This window comes from Gambusia affinis, linkage group LG07 (assembly GCF_019740435.1).
Source record: "Gambusia affinis linkage group LG07, SWU_Gaff_1.0, whole genome shotgun sequence".
Taxonomy (NCBI): Eukaryota; Metazoa; Chordata; class Actinopteri; order Cyprinodontiformes; family Poeciliidae; genus Gambusia; species Gambusia affinis.
This window is the reverse complement of record NC_057874.1, coordinates 11,554,401-11,569,893: the sequence shown is the minus strand read 5'-3', so window position 1 is coordinate 11,569,893 and position 15,493 is coordinate 11,554,401. Positions and strand designations below refer to the sequence as shown.

At 38.5% G+C, this 15,493-nt stretch overlaps 1 protein-coding gene across 1 annotated transcript in view; it reads right to left on the bottom strand.

Moving 5' to 3' along the window:
* Positions 1-1,418: 1,418 nt before the first annotated feature.
* Positions 1,419-15,493, bottom strand: part of LOC122834681 (guanine nucleotide-binding protein G(i) subunit alpha-2-like) — a 48,495-nt gene continuing 34,420 nt past the window's right edge. The window contains exons 2-9 of the mRNA XM_044123351.1: positions 11,510-11,552; positions 10,009-10,150; positions 8,179-8,339; positions 5,826-5,954; positions 3,659-3,788; positions 3,365-3,518; positions 2,516-2,731; positions 1,419-2,404 (exon numbers count right to left, since the gene is read on the bottom strand). Of these exons, the coding sequence (XP_043979286.1) occupies positions 2,541-2,731; positions 3,365-3,518; positions 3,659-3,788; positions 5,826-5,954; positions 8,179-8,339; positions 10,009-10,150; positions 11,510-11,552 (950 nt within the window). The 3' untranslated portion in view covers positions 1,419-2,404; positions 2,516-2,540. The remainder of the gene's footprint in view (positions 2,405-2,515; positions 2,732-3,364; positions 3,519-3,658; positions 3,789-5,825; positions 5,955-8,178; positions 8,340-10,008; positions 10,151-11,509; positions 11,553-15,493) is intronic.

Below are 15,493 nucleotides of genomic sequence, written 5' to 3'. Positions count from 1 at the left end.
TTCAAATCTGTGAAAGCATAGTTATAAATAAGTTTTAGCCATTGAGCAGATTTCTGAGACAAATCCTGGAGGAACCTTTATGATGAAAATGATTCTTTTTTTATTGAATGGCCGCCAGGTGGCAGTATCAGCCTGACATTTATATGTGCTGCTTGTAAAAAAAAAAAAAAAAAAAAAAAAGAACAATTTGTAACTTTAGAAGGAGAAGCTGTAACATTCAATTTGAAAAATATACCTTGAGCAATAAAACAAAACACACCTCAGGAATTTATAGCTAAAGTCTTAAATACATTTCTAAATATATACAGGCACTGACATGAACTTAAATCCCATGATTATATATTTAATATAATCATGGCTTTAGCCACAATTGTACAAATTTGCATCGGACATCAAAGCAGCTTGTGTGTATCCTCTACAGCCCAAAAGAAGACAATGATGTGCATAATTTGATGATTATGGCTTAAAGCTAATAGCTAATAGAAACCAAATATTCAGTTAACAACATAAGCTAATGCAAAAATAATCATTAATACAGAAATAGCCTGTTCAAAAGTATGTTTATCTATTGGAAGAGGTGCAGGCACAAATAGGGGAGTAAAGGGTGTAAAGTAGAGAAGATGTTCTATGAAGAGCTGAGTCTTCAAGTGATTCTTGAGGATAGACGAGGAGCCCTTATCCTGGTAAAACTGGGTAGGCCGCTCTACAACACATGAGAGTCTGGATGTATGTCCATATGATGCGCACTCAACACCCGGCTTTGAAGAAGTGCTATATTATTGTAATATTGGGCTTGGGGTTTTCTGAGCCGTTTCAGAAATTGTAGTTTTAAACAATCAAACAAAAAATCATTAATATTACAAAGGACAGTGTAGTACAGAGGGCTGGTTCCTACCAGGCTACCTTGGACTTCACTCAAATTGGACTCTTTGCCTCTCCACTCTTCATTTAGACTCCAGGAACCTGACGTCCAAATGAAATTTAAAAATGTTTTTCTCCCTGGTGCCAGTAAGACGCTTCCGATTTCTCCTTTTCAGGAGTGAAAGAGAGAAATCAAAGCGTGCAACCTGTTGCTAGTGTGCGTTTTTCCCATCAAACTTTTTCCTTCCACTACACTTTCCATCATCATCCTTGGACACCATATTTTTTTTGAACACCAACAGAACATTGCTAAATTAATTATTTTATTTGTCCTAAGAGACATTAAATTTTCTGATGAACTGAATGTAGGGCTTTAATAAGCTGTTAGCCACTGGCTCAAAATCAACACTAAATGCTTGAGATGCATCACTGTGTGTAGTAGAGCCATCATCCAGTACCTTTCAATTACATCCACATTAACATTAAGATGCACCTGTAAAAAAATAAGCACACTGCTGTGAGAGTACTTGCATAAAAAATCAGAACAAAAACCAATATGGAAGAACAATTTCTACTTTATTTAAATTAAATCTTATAAGACCAATATTTATTTCTGTTTTAAACCAAACACAATAAGCTTTTTGCTGAATTAGATTTTGATATCTCTTTAATAATCACTATATATTCATAGATCAAAGACAGAGGGAACTAAAAAGAAAGAAAACAAATGAAGGAGCAAAGTAGGACAAAAAGTAATTAAAGTATATCTAATGAACTGGCTGTAAACAGAAGTAAAGGCACAAAACATACTGCAATAGACACAGAAATGAATGGTAATATAAAAAAGTGATAGCATGTTAGGTGCACACAAACTTTAAATACATGTTAGCATTTTGTCATAAATTTTCCCCTGCACGTAAAACCTTTTTTTTTTTTTCTGAAAAAAAAAAGTCTATTTTTTTTCATTTTGTAGGAATGTTAGAATAATTTGTGCAGATTACAGAGCTATTATTGGTCTTGTGGAGACATGCAGAATATACGGTTTAGCTATGAATGATGAACCAATGTAAACATTTTTTTATTTTATTTTATTTTTTTTAAAAAGCACTTTTTCTCTCTTATGAATCTCATTTCATGTCCATATGCTTCTGCTGCATCTTAAAAAATAAGTTTCACACAATTAAACGTTTCATAATTTGCACATCGGAATCTAAAAGTTAAATTTAGGCGTTTATATATGTATGTATAAAGTATCCTTTCTCTCCTTTAGCAATTGAAAATGAAGAAAAACTAAATAAAAATTGTTGATTTTCGCGGTCAAAGCCCAAAGAGTTGACCATAACGAGCGACTGGATCGGCAAAGGTTGGAACATCTGGAAGGCTCGTTGGGTTTTCTGTCTCTTAGGTGTCTTTAGAATAACAAAACAAAACAAACAAACAAAAAAAAAAACAGATTGAAGCAGAAATCGTGGATGGACGAGTGCAGTTATTTGTGGTGTGTGTATAAACCCTCCGTCATGGTCATCAGAACTGTTCAAGTAATCTAAAAAGACAAAAAAAAATAAAACAAATCAGTAAGATCTAAAATAAATAAATAAATAAATAAATACATAAAACCTCCGTCGGATCTCTAAGTGAATATCTCCGGTCTGACCTTGATTCTTTCTTGGATCGGCTTTTCAGAAGAGGCCGCAGTCCTTCAGGTTGTTCTTGATGATGACGTCGGTGACCGCGTCGAACACAAACTGCACATTCTCGGTGTCAGTGGCGCAGGTGAAGTGGGTGTAGATCTCCTTGGTGTCCTTTTTCTTGTTCAGCTCCTCGAATTTGCTCTGGATGTAAGCTGCAGCCTCTTTGTAATTGTTGAGGCCTGTGGGACACGAAGATCAACATTATCTTACAAGACGACATGAGAAAAAAAAAAAAAGCCTAGGTCTCACCACACTTCTGATTATTATTTTTTTTTCTTTTAATGTTAACATCACTTTCCTCCTCTTCACAAAGATGCACTACGTTTTGTTGCCCTGTCGTATAAACTCTCAATAAGGAAGTCACAAAAGTGAAAACAAGCCACGGGTTCTGGTAATATGAAATGAAATAAATAAAGCGATGCACAACAAACGTACAACTTAAGTTGAAAACGTGACATTTCCTGGCTAAGTGCAAACATTTGATTGCGAATCTGTGCACGCAGAACAAAAAGACGACCTGGGTACAAAAAGAGGCTGAAATTTGTATGAAATCAGACGTTAATGTCAGAATATGCAAAACAGATTGACATAATTATTTTAATCTACTTAGAATGAGGAGATGAAAAGAAGCAGATTATTCTTTGAGGATCCAAGCTGAAGATTTATGGCTGTTTAAATTAAGGGACTACGCATACAGTCGTTACATTGACTCTGAAGCACTTTCTATGCTGTCAGAATATGTATTTACTTTCTGAAGCAGACTATGTACAGTCATTATGAGCTGTGGAGACTCGTTGGTATTCATACAGTACCAGTGTACTCAGGGAAGCAGATGGACAGGGGGCTGTGCTCAATCTTCTTCTCAAACAGGTCCATCTTGTTGAGGAACAGGATGATGGACGTCTCCGTGAACCACTTGTTGTTGCAGATGGAGTCAAACAGCTTCATGCTCTCGTGCATCCGGTTCTGGGTGCGACAAGCGCAAATTATGGAGGGCAGGAGGAAATGAGTGAATCGGAAGCCCCGGCTGCCCTCCTGTGAAAACCGCTCCTAAGAGGGAGGCCGTGCAAGAGATCTGAAATTGTTTTGAAGTCCACAAGACTCACCATCTCCTCATCTTCTGCCAGCACCAGGTCGTAGGCACTCAGTGCGACGCAGAAGATGATAGCTGTGACACCCTCAAAGCAGTGAATCCACTTCTTCCTCTCTGACCGCTGGCCGCCGACGTCAAACATCCTGCGAGAGAGAGAGACGCCGAGTAAACAGCAAAGCAAACGGTCTTCAAAGTTTCTGTTCGGCTGATGTACACAGACTATTCTCCAATTTTGCTGGCATTTTTTCTTATAAAGTATGGTTGCTGCGGCAACAAGATGACTTAAAGACAGATGGAGACTTTATTCTCCAGGACGAGATAATTCATGTAGGTGGAGTGAGGTTAAGCAAAAGAAAGAGGGCGCTTATTATGACCAGGCATGACGTCTGAATGGTTCATTTTGAGCGCAACTGAGGGTGAAGAGAGCGACGTTCTGAGGAAACTTCAGGAATACACTTTCACACCTCAGTTTTCACTTTGCTAAAGGTTACTAATTAGAAGATTGTGTTGGTCTCACAGACCTTTAAGAGGCTGAATAAGAGCTGACTAACCGTGACGCACTTTACACAGTTTGGCTTATCTCCATCACTGTTATTTAAATAAATAAGGACACCCTGTAACAGGCTGAGTGTTTCACCAACATGTACTTTGCATAACAGAAATGAACACCTGAAAAGTCAATATCAATAATGATAAGAACTTAAAGCGGTGTATGTATTTTCCAGGCATATAGACCAGTTTATAGAAGAATCAAGTAACCATGCTACATTCAGTTCTTATGAAAATGTTGTATTTAAGCTAACATAACTTATAAGAAATTTTACCTTGAATCATAGCTGCCCCTGGATCCCAAACACAAAATAATAATAATAAAAAACTTTCCATAAAATGCGTCTTTTTCAGAGATAGAAATAGAAAGTTCTGGGTTCACTCAAAGCTCAGATCTTGAGCTCACCGAGGACTGACTTGAAAAACACCTAAATATCTTGGAGCTCAAACTGATGAATTGGGCAAACCCATGTCAGAGGTAGATGGGAATGTTTCAATGGGTTTTTGGGGGGTAACATTACCTTTTAGGGTGTCCTAACTTTTTCCTCAGGTATGCAAAGCATATTTGTTAATGTATTTTGTGTAATCATTAAAAAAAAGGTACATCTTTGTGTAGTTGAGCACATTCGATTAACGCTTCATAAATGATGTAGAGCTTTTAATGTCTATCACAACAGAAATCCCCATTAAACAAGACACTACACAAACAGGCTCAGTTCTATAAATGTGCTAAGCTACAATGATTCACTTTCACATGTGACCCGTCTGTCCACGTCAAATAAAAACTGCTCATTATTTTTTGCTGAGCTTTACCAAACAGTTTCCTCTAAGAAAACTTTTAAACACTCCCTCAAATATGAGGGCAGTTTGACTTTTATTGAATGTAACCACACAGTCAATAAAATCCCCCACATAGTGTCAGAAAGAAATAAAAACAAAGAAAGCTGACTGATAAAGAAATATTTATCATTAATGGTGTTCTCCCTCTTTTTTCCAGATTGGGTAATGACTGAGAAATGTGGCTTTTGTTGTAGTAATGGAAGAGATAAAATAACCAAGCGACCCTTTTTTCCGCTCTTAGACTTTCTGATAACGAGAAATACATGCAATACATGCTGGCAAAAACAGTAGGAATAGATAATACAGCTTAATACTCATTTTATATTAATTAGTATCAATATAACATAGTATATTATAGTAATAATGTAATATATTGTTAGTATAATAATTTGTGTAAAGACATAAATTATTGTGTCTGTACAGCAATAGTTAAACAATTATTGCTGTAAAGACACACCAACGTGCCAATTTTAAAGAAGAGGTTTTTCTTTTTATTTCAGAAAACACATTTCATAAATACAAGTTACTGACCAAGGAAATCTTGAGCTCAACCTATGACTATTTTAAGCGGGACAATTTTACAGATCACACATCGTTATAAATTAAACAAAAATGAGATCTGTGTACCCATGTCCATAATAAACTTGTTTTCAGTGTGAAAGAAATTATATAAGCACCCGGCCCCAAAGCTTCACTAATATATACAGCCTGTCGTTCGGAAAGTTGAAATAAAATGAGGAGCCCAATTTTTTATTCAGGGGCAAAAAAAAAAAAAAAAAAAGGATTCTCACTTAAAATGCAGGTCCTTGAAGGTGAAATGTGTCTCCACGATGCCTGTGGTCTTCACCCGGGTCCGCAGGACGTCCTGCTGTGTGGGGATGTAGTCTGACTTGGCTATCCTCTCCAGGTCGTTAAGGTAGCTGAGGAGGAAACACACGTGTCAACTCACATCTGAAAAATTGCCGTCTCATCTCAGTGAGAAAGCATCGTATGATATAGTGGAGTGAATTGTAAGAGGAAGTCCTGTTTTACCAGACTAATGTGGGGAAAAAAAACTGTTTTCTTTTATTATTATTATTATTATTATTATTATTATTGTTATTTAGAAGAGCTGTGTTTACACGGACGTACACTGCAATGAGATATTCATGACATATTAACCAGGAGACAAAAACACCAGTTTCACTCTGTTCCGTCTTTAGACCAAGTCTTTAAATCGTTTTGATCCATAAACTTCAGCAAAAGCATGAAATAAATGAAAGTTTGTATGTTGTAATTGAAGAGTAAAAGTAGTTTTGGTCTAATACATCTGTAATAAAGTCATGTCATTAAAATTATTCTTGGAGTAAAATACCTTGATGTACTGAATCTCTAACTTTTTAACCGACAATAAAATCCTTGAGATAAATGTTTGCACGAGATGCAGACTACGTGCAAATATTTCAGCTGCTACTCCCTACATGAGTGTGTAGGAGCGGATTCACAGTCATCATCGCAGAGAGTGATCATGGCCACTTTTAGCAAACATGTCAGACTTGTGCTCGATTTGTTCGTTATGATGAACAACTGCCTAGAAGAAGCTGGATTTGGCAAGCAGCTGCGGTGTGACAAAAAGGGTAAAGCTGAAAAATGCGACAGCACAAAGAACACTTGGAAAGAAAGTGAGGATTTTTACAGAGACAGATCAAAGGCATGGTTGAGCTCTTTCGAATCTATTCAATTTTGTATTTTCCTTCTTTGAATCTGTTACAAGCACAGAGGTCTGGCAGGAGGCGTGCCACTTCCCTTTCTCACACTTCATCTTCCCCTTCCTCTCTCCGACTCTCTTCAAGTACTCTGACATGGATTAAGGCCCAACGCCAGACTCATTTGGTCCACCCTTATATCAACTTACTCTCTTAGCACACCATCAAATCTTGATGAAACACTATTTGTTGGCCACAACCCCCTGCAGTTTTGGCTGAGAAGCAGAAGCAGAAAAGTTTAGATTACGCCAGCCAACACTAACAGAGCGACGTTAATGTCCTGGCGAGTCCTGTAGAAGTCACAGCCCCATCAACGAGCCGCTCCAGACAAATCAGAGCACCTTATTCATGCTGCAGCTCGTAGCAGGGCGAACAAAGGTTTGTATTCTCTAGACTTCTGTATCAGATCATCCCTGAGGTTCTCGGAGATAAACATCTCTTGCATCATAACAGCAGAGTCTCACTGCTGCCGTTACATGGAGCAGCGTGGCCAACCAACTCGGTGCTCCACGGTGGAGGGTTGGTGAGGTAATAAAGCTTCACAGAGGAGGTTGAGACTGAATGAGCAGTTGCAACAGATTTATATTGTTTTAAGTACAGGCATTTAGAAATGTGTTGATTTATGAATACGGCGTAAAAGCCATTCAGACCAACATCCAAGAATGGCTTAAAATCTAATTTCTTTACAATGCTGGGTATTTTTTCCAAGTTGGCATCTTTGTGATGTTTATTTTATGATAGATCAATCAAAATTTGGATGTGAAAATAAAAACAATCTATGAAACAACATCAAATTCTAAATAATGTTTGTTTTTTTTTATATGTCCAAGTATGAATTATTCTTAAAGGTATCTCTCTCTGTGCATTTTCTTTATACTATACCTTCTTTTTTGACTTTTTATTTAGTATTATTGGTAAACATTGAAATTATTCTATATCTAGAAGAGCTGAGCCATGTGTGAAAATGCTGCAGACTAAGCAAGGCAACATTTTAAAAGTTGCAGCAACAAATTTATATCGGGTCTTTTATCATATTTACTGAACAGCCGACTGCAGGCTGGCTGGTATCAGTGGTCAATAAGCATGTTTATTTTAAAACTGAAACTAATTTTAGCAGGTCCTCGTTTTATTTATTTATTTATTTTTGCTTTATTAAAAACTAAATCTACATAGAGATGTATAATAGGGAACATTATTATACCTTCAATAATCAATATATCATTTTGCTTTAGCAGCAGTCGGAAGAATTGCTGATTTCCTGTTTCAATTAAAAGTTGCAGCAGCATGAAGCCGTGGCATTTCTACAGTTAAAATCCTTCACTGCCCCACGCCAAGTTGAGATGTAACACACCGCTTAAAATTCAAGTTTTCATTTCAGGTTACAGTTGCACAAACTCACTAGGCTGCGGAGTCGTTGAGCTGATACTCCCGGGCCCGCGTGAAGCAGCTCTGGACGCCGCCGTCTTCCCACAGCCGCTGGATGACTTTGGACAGGTCTTCTGGCAGGCTGCCCTGCTCCTCTGCATCTGAAGACAGTAAGGACAGCTGGCCGGCGTCTTCCTGCGGAGAACATGCACATGAAAGGTGTCATTTGAAAATGTAACAATATGCACAGTTTTGTTGCAAATCCAAGGTTTTTCAAGAAAAATGTATGACGAAAGGAAAAAGAGCAAAAATAATAGCAACATGTTCTCTTCATTGTGAATAATCATTATGCTTTCATTGATAGTCAACAATGGAAGCAGAAGAATACAGAAACAAAAACACAGAGTCTCTTGTTGACCCAAAATAAATCAGATAACAGGAGAGATTAGCATTGTTACTTTGCCAATACATAAATTTGATGTTATGCTGGATATTAAGTGTGGTCTTAAATATTTTAAAAATTATTATTCCGAGTTGTTTACTAAAAATATTTAGACTGTATTATTTGAAGTTTCCAATTAGAAAAAAAAAGGAAAGAACAGATTAGTCATCAATCAGCCTGAAACTGACAAATGGAAGTAATCTAAAATGTTATGAGTATTACTTCTGTAGCAAGTGTCTGCAACTATATTTAACGCTCCGTTGCCTTGTTCTTTTTATGCCCACGCAAACAACTTTAAGGTCAACGTTTCCACAGCCCCAACAAACTAAGCAGTTTATAAAACATTTACATTAATGCAGACATTGATCAGAACAGAACAGCAGCAGGAGGAGCTTTCTGATCGACAGTATGTAAAGGGCACCTGCTGCATCACCTTCATGACGCTACTGACCCTCTGCACTTTCACCTCAAGACACTGGCTCACATAAACCTTTAGTGTTTGCTGGGTAGGGCAGACTTCCATGTATTGGTTAACCATTATCCGGGCCTCAAAGCCATGTCAGCGGCAGCCCACAGGAGGTCCAGTTGGCTAACATGCCACACAATGTGTACAGTGCAACAGCGAATAGATTTTATAATGGCACCAAATGTTCTTTGCGCCAATCAAAAGGAAATTAAGAAGAAGACCAAATGCTAACTTGTTCAACTATCCAACTCCAGCGATTAACCACACCACTCTACTGTCATGATGAAGGTAATAATACAGGTGAACATGTGTAGAAAGAATAAATACATCTTTAAACAAAATCCTTAATTATTCTGGTATTTATAAATTAGAAATAACTTTAGAATTTACATCTTACATAACACTGTAGACGTTTAGGATGAGTTAATGCAAGACGATGACTAAAAATATATTGCGCCTGTTTTATACTGTGTGTGAACATCTGCTTTCTGCTGAACGCAAAGGGAAAAAAAGAGATGAGTTTTTCCATTGCTGTAATTGTGAAATATTTTCCTATGAGCTCCCCCGCTACGAGGTGGTTGGTTGTATTTTCCTCCAATAGATTTCTGCAGGCGGCCATTGTCAAAGTCTGTCCTGGTATTTTTTCCCCCCCGAGAATTACTATTCCACCTCAGATCTGGAGATCTGGATGGACTCTGCAGCGTCAGGCCCCCATGGGGTAAATCTGATGAAAGCTAAGGGTTTGGATGTAACCAGCTGAGATTTTATCTCTGCATTTAAAGCATCTTCATTGCACAATCCTTACGCAAACATCCAGCAGGTTTAATATTAATGTTATGAGCTTTAAGATTTTATGACGTCAAAGACTAAAATCTAGTCATTTTTATAGTCATGGTGTCATTTCAGAAATTATTCTTAGTCCTAGAGAGCAAAAGTGTGTGATTTCAAACCCCTACCTTTCTAGAACTGTCCTCAAATTCAATCTTCAGGTTGCTCATGGCTTTGATGATGGCTATGATGGACTGGATTGTGTTGCTGTAGACCACTGCTCGGTACTGCTTACACTCTTCTTCTGAATACCCATCTTCGTGAATAATCCTGGAAAATAAAGCAAAGCATGAGACTGAAAAAATAATAGGCCTAAGTGAAGAAGTAAAAATTATTGTCTTTTTTTCTTGTTAAAACATTTTGTTGCCGAAAAATCCACCAAAGGACACAAACAAATATTTACTCGTTTTCTGAGATTTTGGCCAGAGAAATAAAAAGGAAGATGTCAGTGTGACTGAAAAAAAAACACGAGGCTAAATGAGAAGCTGCTTGGCTCGGAACCAAACAGAACCATCTCCCCCGGTGTGTCACGGCCAAGATGCTCAGTAGCTGTGTGGTGCGCTGAATGGGATCTAATTAAAATTCAAGTGAGCTCACAGCGAAACACTGTGAGCCCCAGCCAAAATTACTGAAAGCCCACGGTGTTTTCATCCTCATACAAACAATGCAAATGATGTGTGAAGCATTTAAGCACCAGTCTTGAGTGTCTGAAGATTATTTTTTTTTACTAATGTCCCTGAACATACAAATAAATCTTATCTTTCTCTAGCTTTGTTCTAAGAATTAATGTCAAGCCAATTCAAATATTTGCAGGCATGCTATTGTATAATTTCTATACAATAAAACAGTTTGCAATCTGGATTCAAACTCAGCAGAGGTAATAATATAGTAACATGCAAACTATGGCATACTTGTAGAGGACCTGAATGGTCCACAATTTCCAAAATGTCATCTCAGACAATATCTGAAAAGACCTTTATTAATGGCTAATAATTTATGATAAAAATATGCTAAAGTGCATGTTTAGGGTTGTTGTCTTGCCCAGATCTGGAGTGTTTTGCAGCCTCTGGATGAAGTCCTGCTTTTACCTCCAACCATCTTCCCCTCAACTTCGTCTGGCTTCCTCGTTCTTATGCAACCCCACAATCACTACGCTGCCTTCACCCTGTTCTACATGCTTGCTGTATCAGCAACATTGGCTTGTGACAAACTGAGAATTCAGTTTCTTTCAACAAAGAGGTTCTCATCCAAAGAAAGAAAAAAAACCCCATCCAGATCAGTTTTTACTTTAGAGTGCCCAACTAAAAACTGTGGTGCTGGATTTTATCTAGGGGTTTTAGGTTAAACGGGGGCTGATTACATCCTTCTGTGATGTCGCTTTTTACCTTCAGCACAGCACATGTCTCTGGTGGTTTTATTTAGGAATTACAAATAATTTTTTTAAACCACCCATGATAATATGCTGCTTCCAACACAGTAAAGCTCTTGGAAAACATGGATATCATTCCTTAAATTTTAGATCTTTTCCATGTAGTCTCAAGTTTAAATATATATAATTGCTAATACAATTAAAACAATAAGCTGGGATTAACGAGGGGAGGAAAGGAAAAACAATGAGCAGCTACTCACTTCATCTGCTTCACAATGGTGCTCTTCCCCGACTCGCCAGCACCTGCACAAAGAACAAAAACCGGCAGAGGTTAAAAATATGCTCCTGTTAGCTGAGAAATGTAAACAGGCAGCCAGCACGGCTGTCGCACATCTGGACCCTCGTCTTAACCCCTCCGCCCCCCTTCCTCCTTGCAGCCCTGGCTTCAGCACATTTTGCTCCTGGGCAAGCCGTCTGTTCTTCCTCAGTCTGTACCCACGGATGCTCTGCTTTCTCTAAAAGCCACTCGGCCATCTAACAACCCAAATATAGATCACAATGCTTAATTTCCCACGACTGCCATTTCTAAACAACCGAGTAGGGACCACCTGTCATAGTGTTGGGCCTTTTCCTTCTTTCCAGACAAGCTGCTTGATTTTGGTTAACATTTTCATAGAAATGTCTTGCACCATCAGGATATGGTTTTTCTTTGCCTCTGCTGTGTTTATTCTAACAGCCTGAGGGAAAGAGAGAGAGCTCATCTGCCACAAGGAATCCTAACACTTCACACACACCCAGAGGTGCCTGTATGTGCACTCTCCACTCGCACTAGCCCGGGGTGAAGCCTTTCTGGGATGACCCTCAAAACACACAACTATGCTGCATGCTTCATGCCTCACACACAAAATGAAGCCTCTGGGCGGAGATGAGCCAAGAAATTTTCCACAGACAGCTGTCAGCTCCCACTGTGTCAGGGAGCAGGAGTTCAGGCCGACTAATAAATCAGAAAGCAGGCTACATTAAAACCCAGAAGAACATCTTGTGTTCAAAATACGATCAGAAATGAAACAAGAAAATGAATTTCTCTCATATATATATATATATATATATATATATAATGAAAAAAAAAAAGAGGGCCAAGAAAAATGGGGATTTCTTTCCACTCTTACATCACCATCACATAACGTAACAATAATATCGACATTTCATCATGCTCTAACGTTATGCAGCCCTAGCTGCCTGTTATACATATGTTGCTAAGCAGAAACTATCAAAATGTTTCATGTCACAAAACAATAGCGATTGTACCAGGAGCCGCTTTTTAGCCCGGTGACAAAAGCAGGTCTGGGTTTTGGAGTCTAGAGAGTCTAAAGCCGCTGCCAATCAGCAACCTTCACAATTCATTAATCAATTAATGAATCGTTTGTTTTACTTAACAAATAAAAGGCTCTCCTGTTTATTGATCTTGTAAAACAACAAACCTCCAGGTATGTGAATGTCAGGACATACGGATTTTGCATTATGATTCACCTATGTATTTTTTTAATGGTTCTCTACAGAAGAAGGAGGCTTGACGGCAGCCCCAAGTCTAAACTGTTGGCGGCATACTGCTGACATCGATGCAACTAAAAATCAGATTGGTGAAAGATTGTTCATGGGGTTCAACTCACAAACCTCAACTCTGAGACTCGTCTCGAGGCTTTAAACATGAATCAGAAGTAAAAATCAATTCCATACGTGGGACTTTACTCACCATCTCTGCTCTTTCTATGGTCTCTGGTCAAATAAACTCTGGTGATATCAGACCATATTCATAAGCAACTAAGTAGCAACTGAGCCTACTTCAGAAAACATTTGACGGTTATAAACTAAAACTGATCACTAAATATTTTAAGCAAACACCCAAATTAGCTAATAAAAAAAGAAGAAATAAATAAGTCAAAAGGTAAAACTAAGATGTGTTAAACACTTTAACACAGCGGTCTTTGACAAGGAAACTCACAACTTGTCCAAACAGCACATAAAGGAAAACTGGAGTTTGGTGCACAACAAATGCCTCTGCTTAGCAACAGGGCAACATGCAGGACAGTTGTGGCCGTTTCTGACTCATAGGGGAACATAGGAAAAAATAAAAATAAAATTAAAAAATAAGTCACAGTAGAGGAATGCCAGTGAAAGCCCCACAATAATTTCAGTGGTACAAGCTCAAACACATGCTTGTCCTTGACATTTCGAGACAGATATAGAAGAGCTAAATGCAGATCAGTTGCTCTGCAGAGGCATAGATCTACAAGCAAGCGCATTTCAAGTTCATTTATTGATGGGTTGACGTTGTGACTGGCAGAGACGACTCAGACAAACCAGGGTCAGGAGTCCAGCTGCAGGCAGGCATCAGCTATAAAAGCTCCAGAGCTTCTGCTGGGGTTTTTATGCAACTACTGCGGAGCTGATGGGGAGAATCATTCATTTAAATGTACAGGTGTCATGGGGATTCTGAACTTGTTTCATGTGCTTTATAGGAACAGAAATTAATACATCCACCTTTCTTGATAGCGGATGAGAAATCAGCTGCTTTGAGCTGCTGGGTAATGACATTTAATCAACATTATCCCAGGGGAAATCTGTTTTTCCTCCCGCTGTACAAAAACCGCTGCAAAGGAATGAATGCCAGGCAGCACAGCAAACATAAGACAGGCATTGTTTTATTGTGATGCTTCAGCTTTTACCTGCACGCGCATATGGAGGGAGACAAAAAGCAAAATTACCCTCATTAAGTGCTTTTGCTGATGAAGACGGTGTCATGCTGGCAGCATTTTTCTGATCATCTTACGCTGAATACAGTCTTATTCAGAATGATCACATTAGAAGCTGGGGATCATGCTGTTTTAAATTAGTACTGCCACCCTAATATGAATGTTATGTCATATGTTAGTATTTCTAGTATCTTGCAGCACAAACAAAAAAAATCTGTTTTAAAGTGCATGGCCTCTGTTCCAACAGTCAGTGGAGAAATGATTACTGTGATAAAGGCTTGGTGGAGACGGATGTAAAGTAATTAGAATCATTGAATCAGCAATAACGTCTAATCAGGAAAAGGGATGAAATACTCAGTCTGCATCTTGGACTGGTCCGCCCCAAACAAAGTGCTGAGGAAGCATGTGTTGGTCCATCAGTGGCTGCATAAATGCAATGAGTCACTTTTTCAAAAGGTCACACAAAAAAAAATGATGGATTAGTTTTATTACTTCGACCACCTCCCCACAGAGCAGCTGCATGCTTCTTTGCCTCTTGCTAGTGTTTCAATGCAGAAGTTACAAAACCCTTTGTATAATTTCTGACCAACTGCTTAAAGCTAAATCTGCCAGCGGTGTGAATAATTTTGACCATAACGTAAAAATGAGCAAACTCTAGTGTGTCACTGCACAGTTAAATAATTTTAATTTAAGTTGCAATTCCTCAGAAGTCCAAGTCTTTTCAAAAACTGATCATTCCTCTTTAACTTCTGACAACACCTTTACACAGCTTTAAAAAAAGTTTTTAAAAAAGCAGCACATTGGAATTTGTACACCAAACTAAAGCTTTGGCATGATTTATATCCTAGTTTTTATGCCACCAATAGAACAATTACATCATAATATGCATTTTTGTAGCCAATCTCCATGCTACTACCACAATAATGTGAATTTTGGGGTTTTTTTTACCCATGGTTATCATGATGTGAGAATCACATACCAGCTCATGCCAACACAATAATAACAGAAAAACAGAACACAACAACCCAGTCCTCTTGAATAGTTGAATCTCTCGTTTTCTGCAGAGAAGGGATGTCAGAAGAGATGCGGAAGATGCGTCACCCTCGGCTTTATGCAGGCCAGTGGCAAAGAACAGCGGAAGGTTTAAGTGTGCCAGGCAAGCTTTTTCTATAGGAATTCCTAATACGCCTGCAGCGTGTCGAGCTCTGCTGGTGAAACGAGATGAAACAGACAAGTTGGAACATGAATGAAAAAAGAATGAGAGCTGCTCATGTGTCAAGACTCAGGACGAACTTCTTATAGCAATCCACTTATTTCTCTTTATGCAGTTCCTTATCATAAAGCCAGAACTTCCTAAGGCCTGAAATGTAAATCTTTGAAAGACCTTCCCCCAGTGGTGTTAAGGCTTTTTACTGTGTGTGTGAGTGTGTGTGTGTGGAGGGATGTGCCTGTGTTAGGAGCAAGCACAGCCTGTTCTGGTGGGACTGAGAG